General features: G+C 48.7%; 1 protein-coding gene across 6 annotated transcripts in view; it reads left to right on the top strand.

Moving 5' to 3' along the window:
* CSDE1 (cold shock domain containing E1) overlaps positions 1-12,800 on the top strand; it is a 99,304-nt gene that overhangs the window by 53,602 nt on the left and 32,902 nt on the right. For 5 of the 6 annotated variants that reach the window (XM_029573212.1, XM_029573209.1, XM_029573208.1 and 2 more), the window contains 3 exons: positions 1,277-1,489; positions 5,917-6,057; positions 6,812-6,964. In XM_029573212.1, coding sequence (XP_029429072.1) covers positions 1,277-1,489; positions 5,917-6,057; positions 6,812-6,964 — 507 coding nt within the window. The remainder of the gene's footprint in view (positions 1-1,276; positions 1,490-5,916; positions 6,058-6,811; positions 6,965-12,800) is intronic. The other variant, XM_029573210.1, reaches the window with a different exon arrangement.

Below are 12,800 nucleotides of genomic sequence, written 5' to 3'. Positions count from 1 at the left end.
GTCTGCTTGTTTGTGCTCCATAGTGGCGGTAAACAGGGAGCACTGGCAACGTGGGCGACAGTAGCCTGCTGGATTAAGGAAATCATTATGACCGCCTATGTGACTGAGGCTGCTTTCCCAAACAGATTGGACCATGTTCCACAAGGGCTCGTGCAGCATCGTGGGCAGCACTACGTTTGTTTGCCTGCTGAGCGGCGACGTGGTCATCTTTGCACATCCTTTTTCCAAGCATTATTGCTTGGATGTTTATGCTAGGGAGGACACAGCATTTGTGCGGGCAGTTTTGACTGGACCGCTGGAAGCCTCCCTCCCTTTTCAGGATTAGCTTTGGTACATCCCACTGTTGACGATTGACCTGTCAGAGTGCAGAGGAAGGAAACATTACAACTTATCTGATAATTTTCTTTCTTCTGAGGGCAGGTCAGTCCCATACCTGACCTAGGCTGCTGAGGTTTAATGTTTTAATTAGCCTTTGCAGAGTATGATTCCTGTTCTTTGAAGACTGGTAAATGGCTTTTCTAGCCCCTTGGTCACCTGCATCTGTTACTACTTTAGTCTGAGCTCAGTGTTCTCGTTGGTTTGGAAGCATGAGTGGTTGGTTTGTTAAATGACAATATCACCTCACTTAGGACAGTACCTATTGAAACATAAATTATCCCACACTAAATGTTAAATACTGTAACAGCAGCTTTTATTTCTTCAATTGTCAAATTTCACACAAATCAAATTCTTACAAAACCTATAATATATATCACACTAATGCATCTCTATAAGATGTCTGAAACATTGGTATTTGTATCAAAGACCCAATAAGACTCATTTGATTTGATAGAACAGTCTAAGCAGTCTTGCTATGTGAGACTGTTAATGATGTTCAAGTTTAATCAGTCCGTCCATAGTTCAGCTTTTCCAGAGAATACTGGCGGGCTGCTGTCAGGGCAGGGACTATATCTGTAATGTCAGCTTTTGCTCAGTCTCCATCTGCTGGCACTGGTGGGGATTGACCTTCCATCATTAGAGGAAAGGAAACTATCAGGTAAGTAATTTCTCCTTAGCCCATGTGTAATTGAAAGTTAATTTTAAAGATAAGTAAAGTAAACTAATGGTCATTGTAGAGTGGTCTCTTGCAGCAGAAACAAGTAGTTGATCAGAATAGCAACTTGTCTAATCTGTTTTTTCTTGACTTTTGTTTAGGAAAAGATGGTGAGCGCCATTCCTCTTTTCACAGCTAATGACTTGGGTGTTTTTGTTTTTTATTTACCCATGTGTTCATCAGAATGACCCACTACCAGGACGCATTAAAGTTGACTTCATGATTCCTAAAGAACTTCCATTTGGAGACAAAGACACAAAATCCAAGGTGACCCTTCTGGAAGGAGACCATGTTAAGTTTAATATTTCAACGGACCGGCGCGACAAACTGGAACGAGCTACCAACATTGAAGTTCTTGCTGATACTTTTGACTTTACTGATGAAACAAGAGAAATGGTAATTGGTGTTAAGTCTCTAAGAGGTTTTTGCTGCTAGTTATGTAATTTTGTACCTTATCTTAAATACAATCACATTTTAAAGACTCTGAAGTTGCATAGCTGAAAGGCCCTATGCTGCTGTTAATAACTTGGAAATATGGACAGCCTGCACTGATTTTAGCTTCAGCAATTGCCTGTGATCATTCTAGGCAAATACATGGAATCTTCAAATACAATGATAAAATTGAATAAAGCTTGATACATAAGTATCGGCTGAATACAAAACACTGAAATGTGCATGTTTATATTCTGCGTTTTTAGGCACTTCAAAGTGAATTGGGTGCTGTAGGTATTATTTCCTATCCTCTAGTGGGCTTACAATCTAAATTTGTACTGAGGCAGTAGGGTGAAGTGGCTTGCCTAAGATCACTAGGAGTAGCAGTGGGATTTGAATCCTGGCTTACCTGGTGCGCAGCCACTACTCTATCCTCTGGGCTGCTTTGCCTGCCATCTAGAACTTTTAGAAGCTTGAGTAAAACAGTATATAGGGGGCATTTGTTTTATCTTGGGGAGCCCACTTCAGCCAAAAATACTGTTCTTTGGGGGGGGGGGGACAGACGGACAGACGACTGTTCTCCTACCCAATTCCTTGTGAAAGCAGGGGTGCAACTGTCCAGACTTCTAGATCCTCTTTTCAGTAACTAAAACTTTGGCCTAGATTTACTAAGCCACATAAGACTATAACGTACGTTAAACGGTGTGTTTATCATGCAATATCACTATCATGTAGTGATATGGTGCTTTTCTTTTTCTTAATTCTACCTCTATTGAACCTGTTTTGCAATGTCTAATGCATGCAAAGCAACTAATGCATAGGAAATCCTATGCTAATACAATAATGTGGTTGACATTTTAAAATTTGGGCAGATTTTTTTTTTTTTCCCATTGTCATGAATCATGAGGTTTAGATATTTTGCTGCAGGAGCATCAGAAAGCTTGTGCAGCTCCTGATGCTATTACAGCAAAATTGAAAGAGCCCAGAAAATGTTTATATATCTACCATCCCAAACCTAATCCCTGTGATCTGGTGTCCCTCCCTCCCTTGCCAAGGAAATAGGACCCCCTAGTCCCAGTTAATGCCATCTTCTAAAATGGCACTGGCTGGTCATTGCCGCTATTGTGTAAGACTATGACTGGCAGGCACCATTTTCATAAATGGCATCAACTGGTCTGGGGCTAGATGGTTCTCCAGGCCATCAATGCACCATCTCCAAATCTTGCAAAGGTTTATTTTTTTGGTGGTGGGGGACTGGAGGGGGCAGGGCATTGCCGCTATTGTGTACATATATGTGAATGGCTATGACCAGCCAGTGCCATTTTTAGAAAATGGCGTTAAGTGGGACTAGGGGCTGCTCGGGGCTACCAGTGCCCCACGGTTTCTTGTAAAGGAATGGGGAGGACCCACCAGGGCCTATTTCCTAGACAAGGGAGGGACACCAGATCACAGGGATTATGGTTTCTCTTGGTGGGGAGGGGAGAGGTTTGGGAAGGAGCAGGATTTGCCGCACACTTAAGTGTGTGTAGATATAAATATTTTATTTTTTGGGCCTACAGTCTTCAGAGCCAAGTCTTGCTAGACTCTTGGGGGGTGCTGTTTTTGAGCTTTGGGGCCCTTTTAAAATGATGGCAGCCTAGAGGACATTTTCTGGGCCCCTACCACATTTTTTTATTGTAGAGTTTTTCCGCAGTCAATAATATGACAATACTGCAGTTATTTTCCAGGGAAGGGGCGAAATCTTTTGGGAACGCTTCTCCTGTGATAAAAATATCCCAGTATAATAAATGACCCCCTTAACTGACATCCATTAAAAACAGATCACTAAGTGTTTGTTATACATTAGCTAATTATTCATAGCCTATAGGAAGAATGCAAAAGCCAAGATGAACTTCAGCATCACTGACTCAGTATGTAAGAAGTTTTTAACTTTAACAGAGTAGATCTGAGCAGGAAGTCAGTGGAAATGGTGACCCAGAGGTTACCACTTAACACAGCATCTCTACAGGAGAACCACTTTTTTAATTACATTACTTGTCTGAATGCATATAACTTATGCTTCATTTTTAGGGGTTTAAAATGGTATATAAACTAACAGTATTCTTTCATTTTAAATATTTGCTTTGGGACTGTTTATCCTGGAAAATGCCCGTAATCATTAGGTAAAACTCCAAGTAGTCATTAGATGCCATTCTCTGTATTGGGGGTGGCAGGAGAAACTGAAGTTCTTGGTAGTGTGGAGCCAGGATTTTCTAATAGCCCCATTCCAGGGCTAGGGCTGCATGCATATAACTTTGCTTTGCCACTAGTCGCATGTGTTTGAAGACTGGCTACAGTTTTGTGCGCGTCGAATAAGATTTTGATTATTTCTGACTTTTTGCTGCTAGGAGCTATATCGAGTAGCAGAATTCTGACAAGTCTAGCTGTCATATTGCCACATTGTTAACAATGAAGGTGGAAGGGGAAATGAAGCTGTTGCTCTTTGCTATAGATACCTGCTGCATTGGGTTTCTTCTTGGAGTGCTTTGGTAGTGCTGAAAGGGGTTATTGGATGAATTTAGACTGGAGAGTTTGAGGCCAGGAAGCAATTTATATCTGTTTTGCCAGCCTGTTGGAAACATAATGTAGTGATGCAGGCAGCTATTAGCTTATGTGGTAAGAAATTAAGCTTGTGAGTGTGTAATGGAATCACAATACATCTATTTATGGATTAAGCTCTTGCATACCACTGCATGATTTTATTTGGGTTACATAATCACATATGCAAGGTTTGTGTTTATATGGCCATGAATGGCTGTCTTATTGTGGTAGAATATGATTGGGGGGGGGGGGGTTTAATGAAATTTGAAGGTATATAGGAGTGAATCTATGCAAAAATGGAATATCCCCTGGACTGGCCCATATATTTTAAAAGCATGGAAAATGCAAGTCACAGATGTTCAAGTATTTGTGTATGCATCTTGGACGTTTTGCAGGATTGAGGAATCAAGTATACCAAGATGTTAAACTGCATGCCTGGCTGCATGTGGAAGGCCAGCAGTGTGAGCTTATAGGAATTCTAACAATGTGCCCAGTAGGGTACTTAGAATATTTTTATTCAAGTTTGAGACACCTGAGGCTGGCCATTATGCTGTCCAGTCAGTCTAAGCCATACTGATACCATGTATCTCATTGGTTAAATCTACAGAGGTCAAGGCTCATCGGGTCCACACTGGCTATTCTGGTATCATCTCAATGTAAAATGTGAGCGTCATGGCCTGGAAACAACTCAGCAGCAGAGGAAAGCCATGTAGTACTGCAGGCAGTGTGGAAGAACTGAGCATTCCATGGAGTAATTGGCCCAGCGTTGGACATTAGAAGCAGATTGATTCAATTGCTAGACTAGACTTGCATGAGGCAGCTTGCAGATTTAACCTCTTAAAAAAAAAAATGCATCTAACACATTTACCTGGTATAATTGAGGGAAGACTAAGGACCGGAAAGCAAAGTAGAGAGTAAAGCATGGTAGGGCCTGGAATAGGAAGAATGAAGACAGGATGAAGAGACTAGCAAAATATTGCAAATGATAGCTAAGGAGGGAGAGCAAATGGACAGGCATGGAGACTAATTCAAAGCATGACAATGGCGAGAGCATTTAAAATTAAATGCGAGAAAGTGAACAAAGCATGTTGTAAAGAGTGCACAAGAGGGAAAGAAGACTAGCCGGAAGGATTTCTGCAGAAAGACAAATGGACAGTCTGAGAACAGGGAACACGCAGAGAGAGGATGGTGTAGATACACAGTAAATCGAACCTTTCTGTTAAGGATTTTAAGTTATAGTGGTGCTACAATGAACAGCTGGTCTAGGAGCCAGAAACTCCCTTATGAAGTCTTGACCAAGAAACCAGAGATTTGATCTGAGGGGATGTTGGTCATGATCTTCTTCAGTGAAGACATCCCTTTCCAAACTAAAAGCAGCAAGTCCTGTTTTTATGGGGGGTTTTTTTGTTTGTTTTAAGCATGTCTATTATACAAGTTGTTATCCTTTGGCATAAGCTGCTGTTGAATCAAAATGCCTTATTCAGCCAATTTAAGCATTGGTTGCAGAACACCTGCAGAAAAGCAGGAATAGGATTTAGAAGGCAATGCCTAACATGAGCAGATGTGCTTAAAATGTCTGTTAGCCAGGAAGCCTTTGTTAGGAGGCATCTACTTAAATATAAAAGCAACTGTCCATATGGACCATGAGCATGTTATACAATGTACAGTTTGTCTTGTGACAAAGCACTTTGCCATGGATGTCAGGATTCATTCACAAGCAATCTAAGTCTTTGTAGCTCAGAATGGCGATTCTGACACTACGCACCCAATGACTCGGCTTGTGTATTCATTTGGCTGTTTCCCTTTCACAGGGTGTGATTGCAGCAATGAGGGATGGGTTTGGTTTTATTAAATGTGTTGATCGGGATGCCAGAATGTTCTTTCACTTCAGTGAAATCCTGGATGGAAACCAGCTCCACATTTCTGATGAAGTAGAATTTACTGTTGTCCCTGTGAGTAAAAACCACTTCTGCTTTACTTAAAATAAAATTACACCTGAAAGGTGCTAGACTGCCTTGGATAGACCTGGTCCTTTTTTTTGAGCTTCTAGAGTAATCTGGGTAGCTAAATATGGAAAACATAAGTGGAGTTTGCCATTTTTTCTCTCCCAGGGTCCTCTTCACCTTGAATTCTGCCTACTACTCTTTAAATTTGTATCCCTTCCTCAGTCCCACCTGCCATAGGTTTTGTTGTAATAGTCACTTAGTGAAAATGCTCAGCCCTAGGAGTATAACAGTTGTACTCTTTGGCAAGGAAAAGATTAAAGGGCATTTCCATTGTTTGGACAGTCTGTGCTTTCCCACCTTTAGCTGGGATCTGACCCCCACTGGGACCAACCAGAGGGCAGACCTCTGATGGGAAGAGCTATCAAATTGTGGACATAATTGTGCTCTGAAGACTAAAATATAGTAGAGTACCCCCTATGGTTGAGCATTCAAGCATGAATAAGTTTGACTAGGCTGACACTACTTTAAAAGAATCTCAGAAGCTGCTTCCAAGGAGGAGCCAGATTGGGAATGCTTTGGGTAGATTTGGGGTACAAGTCTGAGACGCCCAAAGAAGCAGCAAATCTCTCCAGACATGCTTTTTAAAATGAGAATGTAAGCAGATGGTCTATGATATTACATGTATAGTTTAATGCAGGGCCTACATTCTCTGATGCAGTTAAAGGGAATTTGAATACATCTGGCGCTTATTTTATTTTAGGATATGCTGTCTGCCCAGAGAAATCATGCTATAAGAATTAAGAAGCTCCCCAAAGGCACAGTCTCCTTCCATACCCAGACGGACCATCGTTTTGTGGGGACTGTAGAGAGAGAAGCTACTAGAACAAGTAGCCCTAGCAAAGGCAAAGAAAAGGTACCCGCCTCTTTATGTAATCATGGTCTTCTATAGATCTGTAATATCTGTTTTTTCTTTCTGGAATGTAGAAAAAAGAAAAGGTAGGAGCTGTAGTAGTGGAACTTCTAATTTTGCTGCAGCATTCGCTCCAAGAATAATCTGAGTGACTTGGAGAATGAGTTTGCTAACTGTTTAACTGCATAATGCCCAGTTCCCTGTACGTACCTGGATCAGTCCAGACAGTGGGTTATGTCCCCAATCCAGCAGATGGAGTCAGCACAAGCTTTGAGGGGGTGTATCCATATATACTACTACCCCCTCTGCAGGAGTTCAGTATCTTCTGACTCCAGCAGATGCGAGTAGGGGAATCAGGCTTCCCCTCCTTTTCCTTTTTCTTCACTTTCTAGCTTGATTATGGCTTGTTGTTGTCTTTTTCTGTGGATCAAGTTTGTATCAAGTTTGTATTAAGTTTAAAAAAAAAAAAAAAAGGCAGAGTTCTTTCAACTTCTGGGGAGTGGCTTATCTTCCTTGTCTCTTCTCTGCGGCCTTGCTGTTTATTTCTCGTTGCAGCCAGGGGTAAGTTTGTTTTTTTCCTTTGTAGTTTTTTCCTTCACAGCTCAGCCCCCGGTGCCCGCGAAAGCCGGTGGAGCCGGCCTCTTCGCTCTTTACTCCCTCACCCGCGGCCATTTTACAGCTCCTCATGGGCTGCTGAGCCATTTAGGGAAAGATGTCTGGGGCGGGTCGTGTGGCCGGGAAGGCCCCCCCGCGGCACCCTCCTCTATTTTCGGACAGCAGGCAGTGCGGGCCGACCAGGCCCCCCCGCAGCGGCGCTTTTCTGCGCGTGGCCCCCCCCCGTGGCTTTTTCTTTTCTCCTACAGCGATCCCGATGCCACGGCCGTCCCGCTGTGCGGCCTGCGGAGACCCGGGGTCCCGGATTTCCCGGGAGGGCATCTGTGCACGATGCCTCCCCGGGGGGGAAGGTACCTCACAGTCCCTGACTGATTTCTCTTTTTTGCCCGGGCGGCGCGGGCCGGCCACTCCGCCATTTTTGGTGGGAACGGCGGCCATTTTACATTCTGAGCGCCCTGAGGCGCAGGCCACGAGGGGGAACGGATCCCTGGAGGCCACGAGGGAGAACGGATCCCTGGAGGACTCTACCAGCGGGGGTGTTCCCCCGATTTTGGTGCAGGAACCAAGCACCCAGAGCCAGGGAGCAGGAACCACGCCGCCCCCGAAGCGCACCCGAGCAGGCCGGGGTTCTCTCCGGAGTTTATCCTGCTCATGCATACCGCTTATCTGCAGGGGCTGGAAGCACCTGTGGGACCCCTCCCTCCTAAGATCCCTCGGATGTCGCCCTCGACGCCGGCCCCCCCCGACCCTCCGGGAGTGGGGGCCTCCCGCCTTCCTACCCGGGTCCGATCCACGCCCGCGGCAGTGGGGGCGGTGCCAGACCCAGTGGGACATGGACTTGACCTCTCGGACGGGGGACAAGGGGACGGCACGCAGGAGGGGGATGATCCGCGTACCCTACGCCTCTTCCAGAGGGAAGAGCTGGACGACCTCATCCCGCAGATCATCCAAGAATTAGATTTGGACCCGCCACCAGACCCGCCTGCCCCAGTAGCTCCCGCTGTCGTCACTTCTTCAAGGAAGGGAGATCCTGTCCTGGCGGCACTCCGGCTGAGGGCTCGGGCTTTTCCCATTCATGACTCGTTTTTACAACTTCTCACCAGGGAATGGGACACCCCGGAGGCCTCCCTGAAGAGCAGCCGGGCTATGGAAAAGCCGTACCCGCTCCCCGAAGATTTTCTGGACCTCATCAAGGTCCCAAAGGTGGACTCCGCAGTGTCGGCGGTCACGAAGAGGACGACTATCCCAGTGACGGGAGGTGCGGTGTTGCGGACACACAGGATCGTAAGTTGGAAGTTTTCCTTAAGCGGGTTTTCGAGGTCTCCGCTCTGGGTATGCGGGCGGTGATGTGCAGTTCGCTTGCCCAGCGGGCTAGTCTCCTTTGGGTGCAACAACTCCTCACGTCTCAGAACCTGCCGTCCGATGAGGCTGCCCAGGCAGATCGGCTAGAAGCCGCAGTGACGTATGGGGCGGACGCCTCGTACGACCTTTTTCGGGTCCTCGCAAGATCCATGGTTTCGGTAGTGGCAGCACGACGACTACTGTGGCTACGCAATTCGGCGGCTGATACGTCCTCTAAGTCGAGTCTGGGCTCTCTTCCCTTCAGGGGCAAGTTCCTCTTCGGGGAGGATTTGGACCAGATCATCAAGTCCCTGGGGGAGAACGCTGTTCATCGGCTGCCGGAGGATAGGTTTCGACCATCCAGAGCATTTTCTTCTTCTCAGACCAGAGCCAGAGCGCAACGGCGCTACAGGGGATACAGACAGGCGGGCTCCCGGTCATCCACCCCCAGGTCTCAGCCCTGGTCGCGCTCCTTTCGCGGGCGTCTGCCCGCACGCACTACTCCCGGAACCGGGAACCCCTATACCAAGTCTTCACAATGATGCCAGTCTCGCCCACTCCCCTGTCCCCAAGATTGGGGACCGACTAACGTATTTCTACGCGGAGTGGGCACGGATCACCTCGGACCAGGGGGTCCTGGATACAATAAAACACGGCTACGCATTGGAATTTGTCCGCCCCCCGCAGGGAAGGTTCATCTTTTCCCCCTGTGGCTTGGACCTCAAGAGAGGAGCAGTGCAGCTGACTCTGGACAGACTCCGGGAGATAGGCGCTATTGCGCTCGTGCCCTTCGGAGAGGTGGGCTCGGGCCACTATTCCATCTATTTCGTCGTACCAAAGAAGGACTGTTCCTTCCGGCCTATCCTAGACTTCAAGGAAGTCAACAAATCCCTTCGAGTCGTTCGGTTCCGCATGGAAACGCTCCGGTCAGTGATTGCGGTGGTGCATCGGGGGGAGTTCCTCGCCTCCCTGGACTTAACAGAGGCCTACCTGCACATTCCCATCCGCCCGGACCACCACCGTTTCCTTCGTTTCAAAATTCTGGACCAGCATTTTCAGTTCACGGCTCTCCTGTTCGGATTGGCGACGGCGCCGCACACCTTCACCAAGATCATGGTAGTCGTGGCAGCAGCTCTCCGGAAGGAGGGCATCCTGGTTCATCCTTATCTGGACGATTGGCTCCTCCGGGCGAAGTCATTCGATCATGGACGCTCAGCGGTGACTCGAGTAGTACGGTTTCTACATTCCCTGGGATGGGTAGTGAACTTCTCCAAGAGCTCCCTCATGCCCTCGCAACGCTTGGGTTTTTTTGGGGGGCGACCTTCGACACCCTACTGGGCAAAGTTTTTCTGCGCCAGAACAAAGCTCAATCCTTGCAGGATCACACACGACGGTTCTCTGCGTTACCAGAGCCCACCTCCTGGGACTACCTGCAACTCCTGGGAGTGATGGGGTCCACCATCGACCTTGTACCTTGGGCTTTCGCGCACCTCAGGACCTTACAGTGGGCGCTCCTCTCCCGTTGGAAACCAGTATCGCAGGACTACCAGATGATTCTCCCACTCCCGCAGAATGCCAGGGACAGTCTGGGCTGGTGGTTGGATCCGCCGAACCTGGCCCGTGGCGTGTCCCTCGATCTGCCAAATTGGGTGGTGGTGACCACCGATGCCAGTCTAGCAGGCTGGGGTGCAGTCTGCGATCGAAGCGCCACGCAGGGGACGTGGTCCACGGTGGAGGCGAAGTGGTCAATCAACCGTCTGGAAACCAGAGCGGTCCGGCTAGCTCTGCGACATTTCCTCCCGCTTCTTCGGAACCGGGAAGTCAGAATCCTATCGGACAACGCTACCACCGTGGCCTACATCAACCGATAAGGAGGCATGCGCAGCCCGCGCTCGAGGCGGCGCTGCTGATGCAATGGGCGGAGCGTCATCTCGTCCGGCTAGCGGCCTCGCACATCGCCGGTGTGGACAACGTCCAGGCGGACTTCCTCAGTCGTCAACTGCTGGACCCCGGACAGTGGTCTCTCTCCGACAAAGCGATGCAACTTCTCGTCCATCGGTGGGGGGCCCCCCACTTGGATCTGATGGCGTCCGCTCTCAACGCCAAGGCTCCACGCTTCTTCAGTCGCCGGAGAGAGCGCAGCGCGGAGGGAGTGGATGCCCTGGTCCTCCCGTGACCGCCACATCTTCTGCTCTACGCTTCTCCACCATGGCCCCTGGTGGGCAGGATGCTCCGCAGAATAGAAAGCCATCAGGGGACCGTGGTTTTCATCGCCCCAGAATGGCCCAGGCGACCCAGGTTTGCGGACCTGCTACAGCTGGTGATCGACGGGCCAATCAGGCTGGGGCACCTCCCCCAGCTCCTACATCAGGGCCCGGTATTTTTCGAGCAGGCAGAACTCTTCTGTCTTGCGGCCTGGCTTTTGAGAGGCGCCGCCTCCGGCGTCGGGGCTACCCGGAGGCAGTAGTATCCACGCTATTGCGGGCACGAAAGACATCGACATCGGCGGCCTATGTTCGAGTCTGGAAGGTGTTCGAGCTGTGGTGTACTAGCCAGGCCACGAGACCCGCTAAGGCTTCTGTACCTCAGATCCTTCAGTTTCTACAGGCGGGGGTGGAAAAAGGGCTCGCCTATAATTCACTACGGGTTCAGGTGGCCGCCCTTGGTTCGCTGTTGAGCGATGGGGGCTCTCTTCTACAGTATCCTGACATTGCTCGTTTTCTCAAGGGTGGCAAGCATATGCGTCCTCCGTTACGGAACCCTTGTCCCTCCTGGAGTCTTAACCTTGTGCTTCGCTCCCTGTCGGGACCACCGTTTGAGCCGCTGCGCAGCGCAACGATAAAGGATCTCACTCTCAAGACTGTATTTCTTGTGGCCATCTGTTCCGCTCGACGCATCTCGGAGCTGCAGGCTCTGTCGTGTAGAGAGCCCTATCTCCGTTTCTCCGACTCTGGAGTTTCGCTTCGCACCGTTCCCTCCTTCCTTCCGAAGGTGGTTTCTGCATTCCATGTGAACCAGACGGTGGAGTTGCCATCCTTCTCTTCCTCAGAGCCGAAGTCTCTCCGTCTCTTGAATGTCAAGCGCACTCTGCGCCTCTATCTGGAGGCTACAAATGAGTTCCGGACCTCTGACCATCTCTTCGTACTCTGGGCCGGTCCTAAGAAGGGGTCTCAGGCCTCGAAGACTACCATTGCCAGATGGCTGAAGGCCAGCATTGCTGCTTCCTACATTGGGGCGGGTCGGACTCCCCCACCCGGAATCGTAGCGCATTCTACACGTTCTCAGGCGGCTTCCTGGGCGGAGGTTCGCTCGGTATCCTCGCAGGAAATTTGTAGGGCAGCCACCTGGAAATCGTTACACACGTTCTCGAGGCACTATCGTCTGCACCTCGCCTCTTCGGTCTCTGGACACTTTGGCGAGCAGGTTCTCCGAGCAGGCCTCGCAGGACCCCACCCGATTTAGGGAAGCTTGGGTACATCCCACTGTCTGGACTGATCCAGGTACGTACAGGGAAAAGAAAATTATTACTTACCTGCTAATTTTCGTTCCTGTAGTACCATGGATCAGTCCAGACGCCCACCGCGTTTGGGTTCTTGATCCTGCTCAGCTCTGCGCTACTTCTTGCTCGCAGTGTTCTGTGTCTTCACAGTCGTTTCTTTTCGCTGTTTTTCACAGCTCCCTACAAGTTGGTAGGATGTTTGCAGTTACTTGTTGCGGTTACAATTGTTTTCATTATCTGTTTCCACAAACTTGATCCTTCGGGGGTTTCTACTCTGGCTTTGATATACTCGATACTGAACTCCTGCAGAGGGGGTAGTAGTATATATGGATACACCCCCTCAAAGCTTGTGCTGACTCCATCTGCTGGATTGGGGACATAACC

The sequence above is a fragment of the Rhinatrema bivittatum genome, chromosome 12, assembly GCF_901001135.1.
Source record: "Rhinatrema bivittatum chromosome 12, aRhiBiv1.1, whole genome shotgun sequence".
Classification (NCBI taxonomy): Eukaryota; Metazoa; Chordata; class Amphibia; order Gymnophiona; family Rhinatrematidae; genus Rhinatrema; species Rhinatrema bivittatum.
The sequence above is the reverse complement of the archived record's forward strand: the minus strand, read 5'-3'. Positions and strand labels throughout refer to the sequence as shown.